Below are 21,370 nucleotides of genomic sequence, written 5' to 3' on the forward strand. Positions count from 1 at the left end.
GTCTTGAAAAACCACCTCATTCCTACTTATCCAGATGGTCCACGCCATCACAAAAATCACGATTTTCCAGACTTTATTTTCCTTTTTCCCCGCCTCAGTAGAGTTCCATATGATCATTAGGGCCTTAAATTTTTGTGGCATCACCCAAGCAACTTCCCATTCTTGACACCATGCTCCCCATAACTTTTATACCTTTATACATTCACGAAATAAGTGTTATATAGTCTCCACTGTGTTTTTACACACAGGACACATGGCGTCTCCCACCCCTAATAGACCTCTTTTCACAAGCTCACCTTTTACAACAGCTTTCCCATGTATCAGTTACCATACAAGGGTTTCAGTTTTGTGGGGAGCAATGTCCCCCACACTCATTTCCACACCCTTTCTTTAGTCCCTCCGTTATTGCTCAACATTTGACAAAACGACTTAGTTGTATACGAGCCATTAGCGTTTTCCTTCCACACAACTTCATCTATCATCTTCTGACATGGATAAAATTCCCCTATGGTGTTGATAAATAAGCTGTACTGCTCTTCTTCCCACCCTAGAACATTTCTTCTGAGGTCCACCCTCCATTCCTATCCTTCACCATTCCAATCTCCAAAATCTCTTATTTTACCCGATTTGTTTCTAGCAAGGGCATAAATGTGAGGGAACTTCTCCTTAAGACATCCTCATTCAGTCCAGTCATCATCCTAAAATCTGATGTTTTCGCCGTTACCAAGTGAAAAACCAAAATTAGAATGAACCTGCACAAACAATGGGTTAGTCGAGGAAAAGGGTTGAGTGATTTCTCTCCAAACTGGGGATACCATTCTTCCGTTTAGAACCAATGGCATCAAATTTCCTTCCTCTTCTCCAATTTTAGCATCCACGATTCTCCTCCATAAGCTCCCCTCCTCTCTACTATATCTCCATATCCACTTGTTTAACATTGCTTTGTTTTTGGTTTGCAAATCAACCATTTTGATTCCCCCTTCCTCTCTTGGTCTGCAAGTTGTGTTCCATTGCACATAATGAATTTTTGTCCTTCTATCATCCCCACCCCACAAGAACCTTCTTTGAATCTTATCAATTTCATTTTGGGCACTTGCTGGAATAGGAAACAAAGATAGATAAAAATTGGGAAAATAGGAGAAGACATACTTTAGCATGGTTATTTTCCCCCTATAGATAACATCTTTGAATGCCAACCTTCAAGTTTGTTTTCAAACCTTTGTATGACTGGTCTCCAGACTTGAAGAGAGTGGTGTTTGGCCCTTAGTGGAAGTCTTAAGTATATGCAAGGAAAGGACTCAGCTTTACATTCTAAAGTACCAGCCCATGGTTCCACGATATCCTTCTCAATACCCACCCCAATAATGCTACTTTTGGCAAAATTAATTCTCAATCTTGACATAGCCTGGAAGGTTCTGAGGATTCTCCTTATATTCTTTAAATAATCAATCTCGGCCTGGTTAAATATCAAAGTGTCGTTTGCATATTGCAGATGAGAAATATTTAACCCATTACTTCCAACCTTGATTCCCTTGCAAACACTAATTTCCTCAGCTTTTTTTATGAAGCAGCTGAAAGTTTCCACAATGATATTGAATAAAAATGGTGATAGTGGACAACCCTAGCGAAGGCCTCTTTGCATTCTGAAATTATTAGTAGGGGTGCTATTGACCAGAACGGAGACCCAAACTGTCGAGATACACTCTTTGATCAATCCTTTCCACCTATCACCAAATCCTATTTTTCCCATCAAGAAGTCGAGGAAACCCCAATCTAAGTTGTCATAGGCTTTCTCAAAGTCAACTTTCATCAAAATCCCTTTTCTTTTCTCTTTTTTCAACATATAGATAATCTCATTTGCCGCCAAAACAGAATCAATGAGCTGTCTGCCTTTTATGAAGGTGAATTGATTGAACCCAACGACTTATCCGATAATCTGTTTGAGCCTGTTAGCAAGCATTTTTGCAATGACTTTATATAAGCTTCCAACCGAACCTATGGGCCTGTAATCTTTAAGCTCCTCTAGGTTGCAGACTTTCGAGATAAGAGTTAGAAACGAATTGTTCACGCCTACTCCCAATTTTCCAATTTCATAAAAATTGGTCACAAAGTCCAAAACTTTACCTTTAATCACACCTCATTGTTTTTTGAAAAAATTCATATTGTAACCGTCCGGCCTCGGGGCCTTGTTGCCATCACAATCACAAATCGTAGCCCACACTTCCTGTTCAGTGAACGACTTTTCCAGATCTGTTGCCAAATTTTGATCAAGGGTTCGTATATCACACTTCAGCTCCGTAACCTCTAGCACATTTTTTGCCTTATATAGATTTTTGAAGTGGCTAGCAATTGCCTTTTTAACACTCTCTAGACCTTCTACAGTCTTTCCTTTCACCTTCACTTTTGCGATATGGTTACTCCTTATTCTAGCTAAAGCAATATCGTGAAAGTATTTTGTATTCCTGTCTCCTTCTTTGATCCATTTCACTCTTGACTTTTGCCTCCATTCTTTTTCTTGCACCTTGTAAAGATTCCACAGTTCAGCTTTTTTGGAAACCAGATTCTTCTTAAAGTCTTTTACATTTTCATCGTTGAGGGGGCCTTGGCTTAAGTTTTTAATATCCCTTTCCAATTGTTCAATTTTCTCAGTAACATTCCCAAACTTCATTTTCTGCCACTCCCTAATCTTGGGTTTGAGGTTTCTAAAGCATTCCCATGCTCCCAAAACTTTGTTACTTTCTCTCTCTGTATTGCTCCAATTCTCCTCCACTAACTTTTGGAAACATTTTTCATCCAACCAATAATTAAACATCTAAAAAGGCTTTGGCCCTCAATTAACAATTTTAGGCCCCAGTTTTACTGGACAATGATCAGACAACGACAAGACAGACATGTCTGAAGAAGATTGTTAAAGCATTCTAGCAAATCAGTTTTGATAGAGAATCGATCTAACCTGCTAAAGGCCACATTCTCCCAGTTATTGCACCATGTAAATTTGGCTCCTATCAGAGGCATGTCAACAAGACCCACCTGGTTGATGAAATTATCAAACTAAGCGGTTGATCTTGAGATATCCCCACACTTGATTCTTTCCTCTTCAAGTCTTACAGTATTGAAATCTCATCCTACACCCACCATGCATCGAAGCTACTCATTTGTTCAATCAGTTCCTCCCATAGCGCCCTTCTACTGGTTTCTTCGTTTGGAGTGTACATGTTTATGAAGTCACATCTAGAAACAACTCCTCTGACTATTCCCACTAGCATCATAAAATGTTTGGACTGCTTACAAGCTTCTAAGGTAAAAAACTTTTTTTACCACATCGTGATCAAGCCTTCTGACCTTCCTTCAGCTCTAACTACTCTCCCCTCAATCTCTTCTCCTCTCCATATTCTTTCATAGAAGTTTTCCTTAACATCTTGTAACTTGGTCTATTAGATAAAATCACGCTAGGCTTCTCTGTTGATAATAGTCTGCTCAAAGTTCTTTTCTTCTCACCCTTCCCTAACCCACGTATATTCTGAGTTAACAGAATCATCGATGTACAGTCCTCACACTGAAAAGCTCAAACTTACCTCTATACTTCATGCTCATTGCCTCCCTTCAATGCAATCCCCTTCGCCTTCCCCTACTTCCATGTTGTAGAATTTTCCTACCACAGTCTCTCTGTTTACCCTAAATTTTACTCCCAAATTCCTACTTAGAATCCATGTGGTCTCCGCCTCTTTCGTAAAATAAATATTTCTCTTTAGATTTTCGTAATCTGAATTTGCTAGCCCCAACGTGTTTTGAGCAATAGTCTCTTCTTCTTCCAACATTTCCCTAATTTTCCCCTAATTTTTCTTTTTTGTACCCCTGAAAAACTGCTTCTGTCTCTATTACTATCATCTCTTATCCCAACGTCTCTATCGTTCATCAAATCTTTCACCTTGCAGCCATGATTCAGTCCCACTTCCCTGATTTCATCATACTTATTGTAACCATCTGAAGCTCTGTTTTCAATCATTTCTTTAACGTCTTTTCCTCTTACCCTTTGAAATCCCCTTGCTTCTTTTTTTCCAATATCTCTTTCTTGAACTGCCTCCACCTAGTGACTTGATATCTTGTTGAAATCCAACTTTAACCCCATTGTCTCCTTTCTGATCGACAGTGTTTTTCCCTTTTTCCCCACTTTTGTTCTCATTACCAAACCTTTCATCATTAAACTCTGTCTCGATATTTCTATCTTTGCCAGTTTTAAGACTACCCATATATTTAATGTAAAGCCTGATCTTATAAAATACTTGTCATGACATACATGTGATGGATAACATGTTTACATACTAGGAGAGCCCCGCAAAATCGACAAAAGTCGGTATTGTACCTAAAGGTACAATAAAGTTGATCTAAGCCTCGAACTATGTCAAATATAGATTTTAAGGTAAAATTCAGAATTTTACAATTCAGGAATGACTTAAAATGGTGATTCGGAGTTCGAGGATCAATTCGAAGTCAAATCAAAATTTTCACTATCTAGGTGTAAAATGGTAATTTTGCCACCTCGGGGGCAAAACGGTAAATTTTTACCCCCGACACTTGTCAAGACCAAGAGATTTTATTCATCATAGAAATGGATAAATATGAGAAAATATGTGGTGGAGAATTAAAGAATTAAAAGACAAATATTTAAAGTGTGGACCAATCACAAAGTGCCACGTGTCAAGCTTTATTATCTTATTATTAAGCTATAAAAATCAGCATAGAATCAGCCCATTCTCACCATAAGGGTCGGCCAAGCAAGAAAACAAGAGAGGAAAGAAGGAAAATAAGGAAAACAAACCCTAGCCAAGAAAAATTCAAGAGAAAGTGTGAAAATTCAAGGAATTAAGCAAGGTAAAGTGAAAATTCTTTATTTTTACTTGAGATTTACAATACCAATGCTTTATTTTCTTATTTCTATGGTTGAGAAGCATGATTTCATAGTGAATAAGTGGTAGGCCGAATGGGTATGGTGAGAGAAATGATGTTGGAATTGTTTGATTTTAAGTTATGTTAGTGATTAAGGTTAGTTTAGCATATTTAGAAGCAAAACAACAAGAAAAGAATCCATTTTTTCCATGAATCTTCATTGGCTGAATCTTCCTTGATGTGTGTGGGTGATGGATTGTTATTATTTCAAGAGAAATGACTTAGAAAATGATGAAAATGGTGAGAAAATTAAGTAGGAAAACAATCACGGTGTTAGTGCACTGTAATGGCCGAATTTTTCCATGAATAAATGGGAGGGTTTTGATGCTGAAATTGGTGTTATTTGAATAATGTTTGGTGAATTGAGGTATTAGAAAAGAAATAGAGTAATTTGGGATTAAATTGGATGCGTTAGTAATTTAATTGGGTGATAGACTGAATCAGGTCAACATCGCGTTTAAGCGGTTGACCGAACATACCATGCATTCATTTAGATTTCGAGGGCTTGAAATAATTTATGACAAATTGACACAAATTATTGAATTTTGTGTCATGTGTGATGTATAGGTGGTGAGCTATTTGATAAGGATAAAGAGATTACACCAAAGACCGGGACAAGGAGTATTTCTACTCCTGATACTTTGAGTAACCTTATTATCGTCTTAATTATCTAAAGTGGTTTTTATCCGATTTTGTGATTTTTGGAAAATGAGTTTAAATGGTAAATCTTTATGTTTTATAAGCAAAATGAGCTTAAATAAAATGATTTTATAAATTGTCTTGAAATTGAATTATGGTTTTGAAAATAGAGTAATTGGAGACCACTTGATGTGTTGTAATTTTATGGTTTTAAATTGAATGGCTTATGACAATATATGAGCATGAATGGCTAAACTGATTTTTGGTGTTAGAATTATTTGTACTGTGTATTCAGCCTTGAGAGGCTAGGTTACGATAAATTGCTGTGTCATGCAGATAAAGATTTTATAAATCAGGTGGTAGATAAAATAATTCATAATCCCTGTAGTGGAGGTTCTATGAACTAGCCTAAGAGAGGGGGCACAAAATCAGATATACCTTACCTCGATCGGAGAGCCGTGTGGAGGGTGTCTATGGAGGTAAAGATTTGAGTGCACTTTACGTGGACCACCGCGTGAGAGTGAGACTCAACCAAGGCCAAGGCATGGCTAGATTTTCAAATGTAAAAATATGTTCATGTGTGTACTACACTGAACAGTCTTGGCTGTCTCGATCAGATGCCTAGGCCAAGGCATCCTCGGGAGTGATTTTGGCAAGAGCTAAGTTTTGTGAAATACATAAGCCAAGTTGATTATTTGAGTAAATTGATCATTGATGTTATGAAAAATATACTGGAATGGAATATCTTACTTGTCTTCATTTACTCGACTTTAGATGGTTTAGATGGTATCTGTTTACTCATTGAGATTTTATAATCTCACCACCCTCAATTCCCCACATTTTAGGCTCGGGATAACCGGTAGATAGCAGATTGCATCAAAGACTTCAGTTAGCCTTGCATCGACAAAATTGTAGGTTCACAGACTTGCACCTTATTTGTTAGTTGGGGGCATACGTGTCACTGTAAAAGAAATTATATACTTTAGTTATTTGCTTTAAAGTACGTATGAATACATTTAGCTTTTACACTACAGAAATTATTTACGGATTTCTCTATAAATATTGTTCTTTTTAAAATAGAATATTTTATTAAGTATTATTATTTTATTCAAACAATTTTAATTTCATTTCAAATAATTATTTTAGACGTCTAAATTTACTTTTAATTATGAAACATGTGTTTTTCACCCACACATCATGTTTTTAGCGGGTTTCTGTATTTTCGAAAAAAAATAACAAAAATGCCACTGTGAGCCAAAAAATAATATTATATTGTTTTAATTTGGAAACGACTTATGATAATAACTGTCGCTCACCAGGGAGATGCGGAAGCTGATGCTAAGCCTTGTGGGGTTTCAATCGGCATTCCGGGTAATGAGTGCCTATCGAGACGTTGAGGCGGTTGTCATGGGCCCGATGGGAGTTTTGAGTCGTGACATTTAATCTTTGTGGAGTCTTTCGACCTTGTATCACTTTGTTGACTGCCTGTATTTAATTATGGGCCCATTCCACTACCTCCTTTTGAGCTTTCAACCCTTTTAGGATTGGTTTCCTTACCCCTGGAACTGGATTTCTCCTCATCCGTGGCCTTTACTAGCCTAATCACCCTTCTTTTCTCAGTCTCATTCATCTGGCCCAATCTACATGGCCCATTCCAACTTTCTTCACCTATCTTAGCGTTTTTGTGTTTCTTACATCTATTGTCCCCCTTTAAAGTTTCATTCAAATTTTGAATGCCCATTTTCCCTGCTTTTCCAATTAAGCTGCTTTGTTTACATGCCTCGATTTCCTTGTCTGTCAACTCCTCCACTCTATTTGGCAATATAGGCCAGCTTTATTATTCTGCCCAATGTCACTTGTCAAATCATACCATTCCCGTGTCACTTGGGTTTCACATGCCTCACTTCCATCGCAGCTGTGGTTCTTTTCCACCGCTTCCTCGTCACCACCGCCTTCCATTGATGATGAATATGATGTTTCTTCTTTCCTTAAGTTGTTCGGCATTGGATACCCGTCCTCTGCATGACCTACAGTCCCGATAATAGTGGCCTAAATTTGGAATCTCTTCCCTTTTGTTACAACCCAGTTGATTGGGGTCATATTGAGTTTACTGGAAACTTCCACTAAGATAACCACGACATCCAGTCTGAATTTCTCCTTGGTAGCATTATCTGTCTTGATAAATTGCCCCCAATAGTTTCCAATTTCTTCAAAAGTTTTCATCCGCCAAAGATGAAGTGGAACCTCCTCAAGTCGAACCCACGTCAGGAATTTTCTCTCGTCTTTCCACTCATGAAATGGTTTGATCTCCTCAAACCAAACCTCAAAATTCTTTGTACATCCCCTAAAAACACTCCATCTCCTTAACGTCTGAAAATGAAACCACCATGAGTCCACCTCCCATCGATCTGACCTTGACCCAAGCTCCTTCTAATTGGAGAGATCTTTGGATTGTAGTGTGGCTAAGACCCTCTCTGAGTCATCCAATAGCAGAACACTTCAGCCATTTGTTTTCTTGTCGCTGATCCCGACTATACACTTCGACAACTTGCTTGGTTCCTTACTTCGATTTTCATCATTCTCTTGTTTGCTTTCTTTTTCCAAGATCTCATTTTTAGTACAAGATGGGCCTGTCGTCCCCAAAACCTCCCGATATGTTCTCTGTGGATCTCTTATTTCTTTAGCAGTGGTCCCCCCCTTCCTTCTATCAGCTCTCTTAACATTAATGCTTTTCCCATCAATGGTAATATTTTGACCAGCATTTAGAGCTCTTCAGAGTTCCCATTCGTGTTTATATCTCACAAAAGCATATCCTACCCCATTCTTACTTTTTGACTTGGGGAGGTATACGTCAACAACTACCCCAAATCTATCGAAACAGTCTTTGATGTCCTTCCATGAGGTGTTGTGCCTGAGGTTCCCAACAAAAACTGAAAATAGTTGACTTCTCCATCTTTCGATCTCTTCTCTTCTGTGAGATCTTTCTTCCCAGTGAAGGCCAGACTGCGCTTGCCTATCGTTATCTCTTCTAAATCTTCCATCGATCCTACCTCCAGAATGGTATCCCCGATCGTGATCTCTTTCTCGCATCCACTTTCTTTCCCAGTCCCTCTTTCTCTCCATCACTTTTTTGAAAACCTCTGGATGGGCACGTTCTTTGGCTTTACAGCTCATGTTTTCTTCTTCTTATCTTAGGTATCACAAGATGTTTGAAAAAAATTTAAATAAAATTTTTTATTATGTTTAATAAGTTTTTATATTTTTTATTTTAAGTCAAATAGATAGTTATGTTTAATAATTAATTAATTATCATCGATTAAAATGTCACTTGACACTTTTATATCTATGTGACGTTGATGTGGATGGTGAAAATTTTACATGATCATATTATAATGACACATAATCATTCATTATAATATATCAATATCACCTAATATTTTAATTAATAATAATAAATCAATTATTATTTATAAAAATTTATGTAATTTAATAAAAGTAATGTTTGATTGAGCGTAATAAAAAAAGATAAAATACTCAAACACACTTAGATTTTGATCAAAATTACACAGAAATTCATTAATTTTCAAAATGAAATGTTTAAAATGCCTTTTTCTTTTTTTCATTATTTTCTCTCTCAAACTAGCTGATAGCGTTCTCTTACACCGATCGATCATTCATTTCCACCCTGCACTCCCTTAGAGAGTACTAAATCAGTGCTCTTAAAGAGCCCCAATTGAGCTCTCCAAGAGAGCCCTTAATCGTGTTCCCTTAAGGAGCCCCAAATAGGGGTGTGCAAACAATTAGTTTGGTTGGTTTGGTTTTAGATATCCAATAACCGAATTAACCGAACTCTTTTTTAAAAATAAACGAAATTGAACCAAACTATATAACTAATCGAACTAACCGAAATCAAACTAATTTGGTTAGTTCGGTTCGGTTTTCAAAAACCGAACTTAACAAATTTTTTTATTTTTTGTATATATTTATTTATGCTATTTTTTTAATAAATCAATATTACAAAATATTAAAAATGTTCTTAAAAAATTATAATAAATAAAATGAATACTTATGTAATTTATATGATATAAACAACAATAAACAATTTAAGTTTAGGATTTTTTTCATATAAAATCTCCATAATACCCTTATTTAGGTTCGGTTAGTTCAGTTAAAAATTTTTCTAACCGAAACCGAATTGAAATAATTTTACTAATGAACTATCCGAACCAAAAAACCGAATTAACCGAACCAAAAAATCGAACTCATTTTGATTCAATTCAATTATTTGGTTCGATTTATATTTGCTCACCCTTAATCTCAAATTAGACTCCCCAAAAGAGCACTGGATCTGGTGCTTCCTTAAAAACACCCAAATCAAGCTCCCCAAAGGGGCATTGGATTTGGTGCTTCCCTAAGGAGCCCAATCGCCGATTACGGGTGATCGAATTTTTTTTAAATAAAAATTATAATTTATTTTGTGATAATTTTTAAAATTAATAAAAAGTAAATTATCTTAAAAATATTGTTATGTAGTCAAATTAATAAATTATTGACGGTTAACTAAGGATCAGACTTACGTGTCTAATGAAAATAGTTTTTTAAAATAGAGTGTCTATTGTGAAAATTAATAAATTTTTATATAATTTTGATCATAATTTAAAAGATGTTTGAATATTTTATTTTAAAAAATTATTTAAAATTTTAAATAATTTAAAAATTTCTTAAATATTAAACCTAAGAATAAATATCGCCACCAAATAAGCAAATACCCCAAAATGAGGGGAAGATCAATGAAATTCGACTCTTTAACAGAAAAAAATGATTATTTATAAATTTAAATTTCCTGGAAGTCCACTACCTCGTCCGCTTCACTGAAAACACGACAAAAGACCTCATAACCGTCGAATGCTGAAGGACAAGAAAGACGACGAACTTCGTTAACTCGTTATCTTCAGCGACGACCACTGCCTCCCAGCCTCGCTCTGCTCCCTCCACGTGTCTGCCGAAACTTCCATTTCCAACAGATAACCCCTCCCGTACCAATCACCCACTGCCCCAAAGCAATCTTTATCCTCTCTTTCTCCCCACCTCGAAAAAAGCAAATCCAATCTCTCTTTTATTAAATATATATTCTTTTCCTCTTCTTTGTAGCTTATTTGTTGCTGTAGTTGCTTTATTGGGTCAATTTTATTTTTCGTCTCTTTTGCTTAGCTTTGGGTCTTTGGAGGGGTTGAGAAAGATGGATCATGCAGCTGATGCTCATAGGACTGATTTGATGACAATAACACGCTACGTGTTGAACGAGCAATCTAAGTACCCGGAGTCTCGTGGCGATTTCACCATCTTGCTTAATCACATAGTTCTTGGCTGCAAGTTTCTTTGCTCTGCTGTTAACAAGGTCTTTCTTTTAAGTGCTCTTCTTTCTTCTTAATGCGGGTTTTCTTTTCTCCTTTCATTTTTCTTCTCCAAATGAGTTCTGGCTCATGTTCTGTTTAAACAAGTAAAAGTTGAGCCCTTTCCTATCAGATTATGCTTTTGGGATAGTTGGTCTCGACTCTCGAATTTTAATCCTAGTTTTTAGCATTGATTGGTCTTATAAGTTTCGTAACCTGTTTGCTGTTTATTGGTGCAGGCTGGTCTTGCCAAACTCATTGGACTAGCTGGGGAGACTAATGTTCAGGCAAGGAGTTGGCTATGCTAATCAATAATTTGTTTATATTCTAAAGCTTAAAGTAGTACTTCCGTGGTATTAATGTTCTAATACTTAAGAAGTTTGTCTATTTTAAATAAAGGGTGAAGAGCAAAAGAAACTGGATGTGCTTTCAAATGAAGTCTTTATTAAGGCTTTAGTAAGCAGTGGCAGAACAGTGAGTTGCTGAATGACCTTTTTTTAGTGAACACTGGAGATGTTATGATTCTCTTAACATATTTGGATGTCATACCAGTGCATCCTTGTCTCGGAAGAAGATGAAGAGGCAACATTTGTGGAGCCCTCAAAGCGGGGAAGGTGCTTTCAATTGCTCTACTTTGTTTCCTAATGAATTTCTTTCCATTATATTATAGAACTTAGAAGTACTAAAATTGTGGATTTTAGATTTCTCTTGAAGTACATTTGATATGAGCTTGTCTTAAAATGCAGGTACTGTGTTGTTTTTGATCCACTAGATGGTTCCTCCAACATTGATTGTGGAGTTTCCATTGGAACGGTATGACTCCATATCCCAAAATAACATGCCATATTTTGTTTCATAAATTCCTGTGCCAAGTAATTATTGTTCTAAGATAACTTGATATTGCAGTGGTCAACTGAATGTCTTCTCTTTCGTCTAGATTTTTGGGATTTACATGGTGAAAGATAGCCATGAACCAACTCTAGATGATGTGCTGCAACCTGGGAAGCATATGTTGGCAGCAGGCTATTGCATGTATGGAAGCTCTTGCACGGTAAAATGTTTACTTTTCTTGTTTTTTATATGTTTAGCTTTGCCATGTGAACTTTTTCTCTTTCATTTTCTATGTCTGTTCAACATTTTTGAAAATTTTTCTTCTATTATTTTCCCTTTCTTTTCTCTTGCAAAGAGAGAATGGGGAACAGGGCTAATGATGAAAGTAGATTTCTCTTAAGAAAGAAATCCATAAATATTTGATATCTGTTTTTGTATTCTCTTGCAATAAAACTGCTATCTTTAATCTCAATTTTTCTTTCCTCGATAGAAGACATTGTAGTTTTATAGGCTATTTGGTCTGTACTCTGTAGTATACTCTTGCTCTTCACACTTAAATGTGATGGCTTTGCAGCTCGTGTTGAGCACTGGAGAAGGAGTTCATGGATTCACCCTTGATCCATCTCTTGGAGAGTTCATACTAACCCACCCAGACATCAAGGTATAATTGTTATGTGAGTATTGGATTAATTATGTGAATAGCTACTCTATCTGCGAGTTTAGCTTCTTACACCTTAGGATTGAATATGAAAACTCTTGCTTTTGCAATCAATTGAGTTTAATGAACTTCAAGAATAATTTCCTTTGGCAAATAATGCAGTAAACATTTGCTCCTGATCTTGAAAGTTGTAATCATGGGAGATTCTGTACATCCTCCTCTTTAGGTTGAAGTTTTTTGCTATTCATGAGAATAACAGAAAATATGATTAAAACATTTATCCCTCACATATTTGGCCTGACAAAGTTGTCATGGTTTCACAATCAAATGGCTGTTCAGCTTCTTTTGCCACAAGTTTGATAAGTGCTCTCATTGAACAAAGAGATATTGAACTTACACAAAAACACACAACAGATTCAGCTTTGATAAAACACTGGTATTTCTAGTGTTTTTACATTTTAAGGGCCATATATTGTCTCTGTATGGCAACTCTGATTTGTTTGTAATTTAGAAGCATTTGTTTATCATATTTCTTTTGTACAGATTCCAAAAAAAGGAAAGATTTATTCAGTTAATGAGGGAAATGCTAAGAACTGGGATGGTCCAACGGCCAAGTACGTTTTAATTAAGTTTAGTACTGTTTTTTATTTTGTACTTCTTCTTCTGTGCAGTTGCCTCACTTTTTTTTTCACAAAAAATTTATTATTTTTAGTATTTTTTAAAAACTTCAGGTATGTGGAAAAATGCAAGTTCCCTAAAGATGGTTCCTCATCAAAATCTCTGAGATACATCGGAAGGTATCATGGATTCTCTACATTGAAACTATAATAGAACATATGTAGGAATTATTTGCTTTCTATTGTTACTGCTTGCTTATCTCCTTTGGTTGATTCTAGTTTAGTATGAAGCCTATCATTAATTAATTATGTAATGAATGTTGCTTATAGAGGACTAGCCTTTTGTCATCCACTATGTGGATCTTTAAGGAGAAGCTGAGAAGTAATAGGGAAAAGACAACCTCCCTTCTTTTAGAAGAAAGAAAGAGACGGGAAACTAAGGGAAGTTTGGAGCTTTAACTTGAAAATTTATTTGAAAGGGAGAAGGAAATAGGAGTCTAAGTTTTGTAAGAGAGCAACTTAATGCTTTAACAAGTCTGAGTTCATGTGGAGAGCATTTAGAACTCCTTATTGGCGATATGTGAGAAGAACAATTATTTCTTTACAAGCTTAAAAGATTTTGAAGTCAAGTGTGCTATATGCCTACTGTTCTATATGATCTGCAAGACTGTAATTCATATAATATGGATATCATAATTTCAATTCTAGCCCAATTGAAATCATCATGAAATCTTGATTGGTGAAAACATAAGTGGATTTATTAATTTGGAAACAATTAAAGAATCTGATGGATCTAGTTTGAAACTGGCATATCTGATGCGTTTATGGCCATTGAACAATTTGATGTTTGAATTTCTGATATTATGAATAAGTAGCTAGCATTACTCTTTTGCCAGGAGTACCATCTGCTCTTTTTATAGGGTTAGTAAGAGCAATGCTGATGCATTCTTTTAGGACAATTATTCATCTGCATAAATGATCAACAGTGACTATATAATTTTTCCATCTGGATTTCTGTGTTTAGTTTATGATCTGGATTTGTTTCTTTTAAAATGATTGTTGTTTTCTGATAATGACATTGTGCTGAAACAGCATGGTAGCTGATGTCCATCGCACATTACTCTATGGGGGTATCTTTTTGTACCCTGCGGATAAGAAGAGCCCCAATGGGAAGCTGCGGTATGTCAAATGCAGATAGGGTTTATAGCTTTATTTTTTTTCTTCCCTTTTTTTATTACTAACAGGCTTGTTAAATATGTTTTCCAACACAATGTTTCTATTTTCAATGAGTTTTTAATTTGTTACTGCGTTTGAGCAATTTTTGTGAACTAGTGTTCTCTATGAGGTCTTTCCAATGTCATTCTTGATGGAACAAGCTGGAGGTCAGGCATTCACTGGCAAGCAACGGGTATTTACATAAACTTTGCTATTATCAAGGTCAAGCTGGTCGAATGACTAACTAAAGCTTTGTATGGTTGATGCTTTTGCTGTTTGCATTTTTCTTTTCTCTGAAAACCAAAAAATGTAAAATGAATAGAATACAAAAGGAAATAGCAAAAGCATCAACCGAACAGAGATGATTGTGTTAGCTGTTGTAAAGAAACATTTCTGTTTTTGCTGCAACATTCATAGTTGTAATGATTTCTGTTGAGAAACTTACTGCAGCATATCTGAAGCCATAGCATTATTCTGAAAAAAAAAAAAAATTACTGCACTAGTGTGAGAAGCTCTTAAATTTTTCATAGATGACGATTAATTGAAGCCCATAAAATTGCTAATACCTTGCTCATAATGATCTGATTTAACCTGATTAATTTTGCAGGCACTTGACTTAGTTCCAACAAAGATACATGAGCGATCTCCAATATTTCTCGGCAGCTATGATGATGTTGAAGAAATTAAAGCACTGTATGCTGCAGAAGGGAAGAAGGAATAAATGTACAATTTCTCATTCCTCTCACTCTACTTACATAGCCTTACTGGATTCATAAGATATATAATTCATTTCAAAGCTTATTTTGTAATGGCATACTACAGATTATGCATCGTTATATTTTGAATAAGAGTTTAGTTGAATGGTATTCATCATTGCATAAGCATTTGCCTCTAGGTTTCAGACTGAGTTGTAAAAAGGGTCTTAAGGAAATGGATTAACAAACCATTTGTGCAGAGCTGATGCTGATTGCTAATCAATTGGCAAAGGCATATGCTGATTGCTGGTTATACATGGCATTCAATAACAACCTAGCTGAACCTAAGATAAGCTTCAGTGACTGCTTACAAAGGTTCTTGCAGAGGTCTCCCACGGAATGTTGTTGTGAATTGAAGCAGCTTTCCTCCGCCATTCAACAATCATAACAAAGTTGTTTTTCAGAGTGCTTGATTAGTTCACTTGTTTCAATCTTAGCTTCGTCAATCAATTCATTTGACAACTTCGAATAATTCCAGCCCATTTGCATACAATTGAAATATAGGTTTGGAAAACTAAAATTTTTTAAATTGATTGAACTATATATTTCTTACCTTTTAGCAAACTATCCTCATATTTAATTCTGTTTTCTATGATTGATGAAAAGTATAACTTATATCACTGTTTGGTTTTAATTAGTAATTAAGTGAAGAGCAGATATATAATTTATTTTGTTTTATTTCTTTTTGCAAAATTACTTACTGGCTCTGAAAGTTTGAGAATGATATAATAAGGTATGGTCATTCTTCTTTTTTCCATTTTCATCAATCACTTAGAATTCAGTACTATGCTAGACAGAAAGAAGAGGCTTTTACATTGTGATATAAGTATTTTGTAAGTATTTTAGTACTTTGAAAGTTTCATGGAATTCCATTCTGTTGAGTCTGACCAAATTCAGGAGGGCAGACCACAATTCCAAGCCAGTCATAAACCTGGTGTCAGTCAAATATTATATGGTCAATGTGCAACTGGAAGAACCGAACCTTGCTACTTCTTCTCAAGGGGGCTGTCTTTCAATAAAAGAAGGAAGAAGAATAAGTTCGGTAGAGAGTAGAGAATAATGTTGGTCGCAGATTATATTTACATCCCACTTATTTAAGCAACGCTGAGTCCAAGAATGAACAAGGCGTTGGGGCATTGGGGCCAGACCATTGACTCTTTCTCTATAGAATCTTCTGTCTGACTTCCTATTGAACTTAACAACGCCTTCAAAAATGACTCATCTCTATTCAGAAGGAGACAGACAGGCATAGGTCTCAAAGTTTCTATTATCCGAAAATGGCTCTCGTGCTTTTCCTCCTCCTTCTACCTTCTATATTTTTCACAACAGAAGCTCAAATAAGAGATTCTAACATTTCTTTAGGCTCTTCTTGTTCTCCAACTAACAATTCATATTGGCTATCAGCGTCTCGCCGGTTTGCCTTTGGTTTCTATCCCTACGGCAATGGCTTCTCTGTAGGCATCTGGTATGAAAGCATCCCGCAAAAAACTGTTGTATGGACGGCAAACCGAGATGAACCGCCATTCCCTGCTGATGCCACATTGCTTTTAAGCACTGATGGTCGGCTTGTTGTGCAACAGAAGCAAGGACAAGAGACCCTCATCGCGAATGCTTCGTTTGCTTCCTCAGCCTCCATGCTCGACTCTGGTAACTTTGTTCTCTTTGATTCAAGTTCGGACATCATATGGCAGACTTTTGATTCCCCAACAGACACCATTTTACCTGGTCAGCGTCTTTTGCCCGATCACAATCTGGTTTCTGATGTATCTGAAACAAATCATGCAAGGGGAAAGTTTCAACTCATTATGCAGAGAAATGGGAATCTGGCGCAATACCCATTAGATTCAGTGGAACAGGAAGCTGCTTACTGGAATACAGGAACATTTAATGCTGGAGATAACGTGACCTTGAATCTTGATAGCAATGGTCAGCTTTACCTTATAAATTCTACCGCATTGGTTGTAAAAAACATTACCAAGAAGGTTAGTGTCTCAGGTAAACTCATCTACCGTGCAACAATTGATGCAGATGGAATATTTCGATTGTATTCACACAGTTTCAACCAATCTGGTAATTGGTCAATCGAATGGTCATCCTCTAATAATAGATGCGTTCCTAAAGGCTTGTGCGGTGTGAATAGCTACTGCACTCTAATGGATAGGGAACCTGTATGTCAGTGTCCTCTTGGTTTTGATTTCATTGACCAGGGCCAGAAGGACTTGGGATGCCAAAAAATTTACAGTGCAGATGCCTGCACTAGAAAGAGTAAGCAAAGCTTTGATGTTTATGAATTGAGCAGTGTGACCTGGGAAGAGGATCCTTATGCTACTCTCCAAGAGCTATCAAAAGATGATTGCAGAGAGGAATGCTTCAGAGATTGTAACTGTGAGGTTGCCTTATATGGAAGTGCAAGGCAAATATGCAAAAAGCTGAAGCTCCCATTAAGATATGGGAGAAGAAGATTGGGAGGTAGATGGACAACTTTTGTAAAGATCGGTACTGGGGTTAGGACAATCGTTGGAGGGAAAGGAAAGAAGAGTGAAGTGCGAATGGACATCTTCATAACTGGCATTGGATCTTTGACGCTTGCATTTTTTGTTTTAGCATCCTCTGGCATTTTTATATACAGGCACCGCATTCAACAGTCCAGAAGGGTTTCGGATCTGAGAGATAATGGATTTGTTGAAGAAGTCACTTTGAAATCATTCACATACGAGGAGCTAAAACATGCAACAAACAATTTCACGGATAATATTGGTAAAGGAGCTTTTGGGACAGTTTTCAGAGGAGTCATATCAAATGGCAAGAAAATTGTAGCCATCAAGAGACTAGAAAAAGTTGTGGCTGAAGGAGAAAGAGAATTCAGGAATGAAGTGAAAGCAATTGGGCAAACTCATCACAAGAACCTAGTTCAATTGCTTGGTTACTGCTATGATGGAACTAATAGGCTTTTGGTGTACGAGTACAAGAGAAATGGCTCACTTGCAGATTTCCTCTTTAGGTCCAGCTTAAAGATAAATTGGGAGGGAAGAATTGCAATAATATTGAACATAGCCAGAGGAATTTTTTACTTGCATGAAGAGTGTGAGATCCGGATCATCCACTGTGACATCAAACCTGAAAACATACTATTGGATGACAAAGGATACGCAAAAATTGCTGATTTTGGTTTGGCCAAGCTACTGATGCCCAACCAAAGCAAGACATATACTGGAATCAGAGGAACAAGGGGATATGTTGCCCCTGAGTGGCACCGAAACTTGCCAATAACTGTGAAAGCAGATGTATATAGCTTTGGAATAATGTTGTTTGAGATCATTTGTTGTCGAAGGAACGTGGAAGCAGATGTTCCAGACAATGAAGCAGTACTTGTAAATTGGGTCTATGATTGTTTCAAGGCTAATGAACTGGAGAAGCTGTTGCAAGAAGATGAAGTGGAAAAAGAAAAGTTAGAGAGGGTGGTTAAGGTGGGCCTATGGTGCACCCAGGATGAACCATCATCCCGACCATCAATGAAGAAGGTTATACTGATGCTGGAAGGGACAGTAAATGTACCAGACCCTCCCTGTCCTACTTTCTTTTTAGCTCCCCATAGGCCATACCTGAGCTCAGCTGAAAATAACGAGGTTTAAGCACTGGAAGTAGCTGCATGCTTCTTCTTTCACTAATTTTTTTTTGTCTTACAACTTTATTTCATTGCTTTTGGGAATTGTACATGTCTGTTACTCTATATATAAATCATTAGTCATCTTGCTGAGATCATATCAGAATTTTATCCAACCTCTGACTATTGATACGGTCTAATGAAGGCTTTTGTCCAATTAAAGATTGTAGCAAAAAAAATTGGTATAGACACATAAAAATGACATTGAATATGCACACGAATATTTTCTAACCAAATGAAAGCCAAAACCAGTTCATGTTTCATGACTTGAAATTTGAGTAATTTCTAAGATCAATAAGATAAATAACAGGTTATTTCTGATAAAGCAGAATCAAACTGCACAAACTCAACTATACCTGAAGCTGAAATACTGTCATAGTTCAAGCAAAAATATTTTTATTTGTAAGGTTTGATTTGATTAAAAAAAAGGATTTAAGTTAAAGTTATGAGGTGAGAACATTTGAAGATCTCATTAATATTTTTTGTTTTGGGGTTTTCAATTTGCTAGGTCCTCACATATGTCACCATCAATGTTTAGTTTCCTTAAAGCCTAAATGTTTGGTTTTCTTTCACTGTTTACAAGTTTGGAATACCTGATATATACCACATTTCTAAAGAGGTAAAAAGACAAAAAAACACTTTAGTAAGGGCTAGAGAAATACTATCAACTTATTGAATATAAGCTTTTTAAGCAATGATGTAAAAAACCTGTCTTTATGCAAAACCTAAGGGATGCAAAGTTTGACTCTCTTTAATTGTTTCTTTTTAATATTATGATATTCATAAAATTTAAAATCCATTGATTTTTACACATGTTAACGAATATTGATAAATAAATCAGCAAATTGAACAGTGATGAAAGGGAATTAAACTCATAAATAGAAGCCTTTGTGCATAGTTTCTTGTAATTTGGGTTGTTGTAATATTACTAAACTTAAAGCCACAAAATTTCTGTTATTTTTAACAAAGAAAATCTTACTTTAAGGACAACAAATAAAAGGAAAAGCATAATGAAAAGAAGAAAGAAAGGAAAGTTTCCACTATGACATTATTGTAATTATTAGTGTTACAGATAAGCATATGTTAAAGCCACATGCCGATAAGCTCCCTTCAACAACAAAGGACAAGCATTACGGATGAGATATGTTTTATCAACTTTTTGACTTGTGATAGCTATCTTATCAAACTAGTATTTTGATAACTCCATTATCTTTGTAGTATAAATATATGACTGTGAAATAGAAACAAGCAAGACAGTTTTCTTTCATATTCAATATTTTATACTGAATTTCTTTATGGTATCAGAGCAATTGTAAGCTCAATCGAGTTTTTCACTTCTTAACCACCATGTCTTCTTCAAGCTCTAGCAATACTAACTACCTTCCAACAACCCTATCTAATCCTACACTTCTTTTCTCCATTATATAAACTCCCTTGATCACCATTAATGCTACTGCCCACCTACCTATAAAACTCACCCCCATCAGCTTTCCTTTTTGGCGAACTCAATTTAAGTCTCTCCTAGTTGGATATAAGTTACTTGGGTATGTGGATGGTTCTACCCCTTGCTCTCAAACCGGGATTCCACAAGAAGGCTCCAACCCCCCATTCTTATTGCTAATCCAGCATCTGATCATTGGATACGACAAGATCAACTACTCCTTCATGGCTTTATTTCCTCAACCACAGAAAATGTTGTGCCTTTCTTTGCTTCTGCTGAATCTTCCTTTGATGCTTGGACCAAAATCAATAAACTGTATGCTAACAAGTCTAGATCTCATATGATGACACTATGAGAAAAACTTACCAAACCTAAGGGCACCAAGACAGTTTTTGAATACTTTCAAAATTTCATAAGTGTTGCTGATGAACTTGCATTGGTGAATTCACCGGTAAGTGAAGATGACCTTGTTATCCATGCTTTTAATGGAATTGGCTCTAACTTCAAAGAAATTGCAACTAGTATAAGAGCTAAGGACTCGTTCATTACCTTTGAAGAACTATTAGATAAGTTCATTGATTATGAAGAGGTTATCAAGAAACAAGAGTCATCAATTGATATTATCATCCCTTTTGCACATCTTGCTACTAAATCTATTTCTTCTTATTATGATCGACCAAAGCATCCTAGGCCTTCTTACAATACTAGGTTTTCATCACAATCTAATTCTTCTAAACATTCATCATCTTCGAACTTCAAGGTTGTTTGTCAGTTTTGTGATAAACCAGGACATTCTGCTAAGCATTGCTTCAAAATCAAACTTAAGTCTTCTGCTCCAACTATTAATCATGTCCAAAAAGAAGCATCGTCCCCCTAGTGGTTAGTTGACTTAGGTGCATCTCATCATGCCACTAATCAATTACACAACTTATAATTTGCATTTAAGTATGGCGATCCTGATGAACTTTTGACCGGTGATGGCATAGGTTTATCAATTTCCCATATTGGTTCCACTTTCATTCATCCTTCCTTATAGTCTTTTTCTTTAAATAATGTTTTATGTGTTCCTCAAGCAAAAACTAATCTTATATCTATTTCAAAATTCATTGCCACTATGTCTCTGTTGAATTTTTTCCATTTTTTTCCTTGGTGAAAGATTTTCAAACAAGGAAGCCACTTGCTCAAGGCCTGAATAGAGGTGGGGTCTCCG

At 36.1% G+C, this 21,370-nt stretch overlaps 2 protein-coding genes across 5 annotated transcripts; both read left to right on the forward strand.

The window, feature by feature from the left end:
- Window positions 10,443-15,619, forward strand: LOC18592577 (fructose-1,6-bisphosphatase, cytosolic). 3 transcript variants are annotated; one of them, XM_007019388.2, is made up of 13 exons: window positions 10,443-10,984; window positions 11,219-11,266; window positions 11,379-11,453; window positions 11,532-11,593; window positions 11,726-11,792; window positions 11,917-12,030; window positions 12,385-12,471; window positions 13,012-13,082; window positions 13,200-13,265; window positions 14,178-14,264; window positions 14,418-14,493; window positions 14,908-15,023; window positions 15,256-15,619. In XM_007019388.2, exons 1-12 carry the CDS (start codon window positions 10,826-10,828, stop codon window positions 15,019-15,021), a joined length of 1,026 nt encoding a protein of 341 aa, XP_007019450.1. In that variant the 5' UTR covers window positions 10,443-10,825; the 3' UTR covers window positions 15,022-15,023; window positions 15,256-15,619. The 3 variants fall into 3 exon arrangements, with proteins under 3 accessions (XP_007019450.1, XP_007019452.2, XP_017981497.1); XM_007019390.2 differs by having other exon boundaries at window positions 15,329-15,584; XM_018126008.1 differs by lacking the exon at window positions 15,256-15,619 and having other exon boundaries at window positions 14,908-15,181.
- Window positions 15,777-18,835, forward strand: LOC18592578 (G-type lectin S-receptor-like serine/threonine-protein kinase LECRK1). Of its 2 annotated transcripts, XM_018126007.1 has the most exons (2): window positions 16,514-16,780; window positions 16,867-18,835. In XM_018126007.1, the coding sequence occupies exons 1-2, from the start codon at window positions 16,613-16,615 to the stop codon at window positions 18,685-18,687; spliced, it is 1,989 nt and encodes a 662-aa protein (XP_017981496.1). In that variant the 5' UTR covers window positions 16,514-16,612; the 3' UTR covers window positions 18,688-18,835. The 2 variants fall into 2 exon arrangements, with proteins under 2 accessions (XP_017981495.1, XP_017981496.1); XM_018126006.1 differs by having other exon boundaries at window positions 15,777-18,835.

This window comes from Theobroma cacao, chromosome 8 (assembly GCF_000208745.1).
Source record: "Theobroma cacao cultivar B97-61/B2 chromosome 8, Criollo_cocoa_genome_V2, whole genome shotgun sequence".
Classification (NCBI taxonomy): domain Eukaryota; kingdom Viridiplantae; phylum Streptophyta; class Magnoliopsida; order Malvales; family Malvaceae; genus Theobroma; species Theobroma cacao.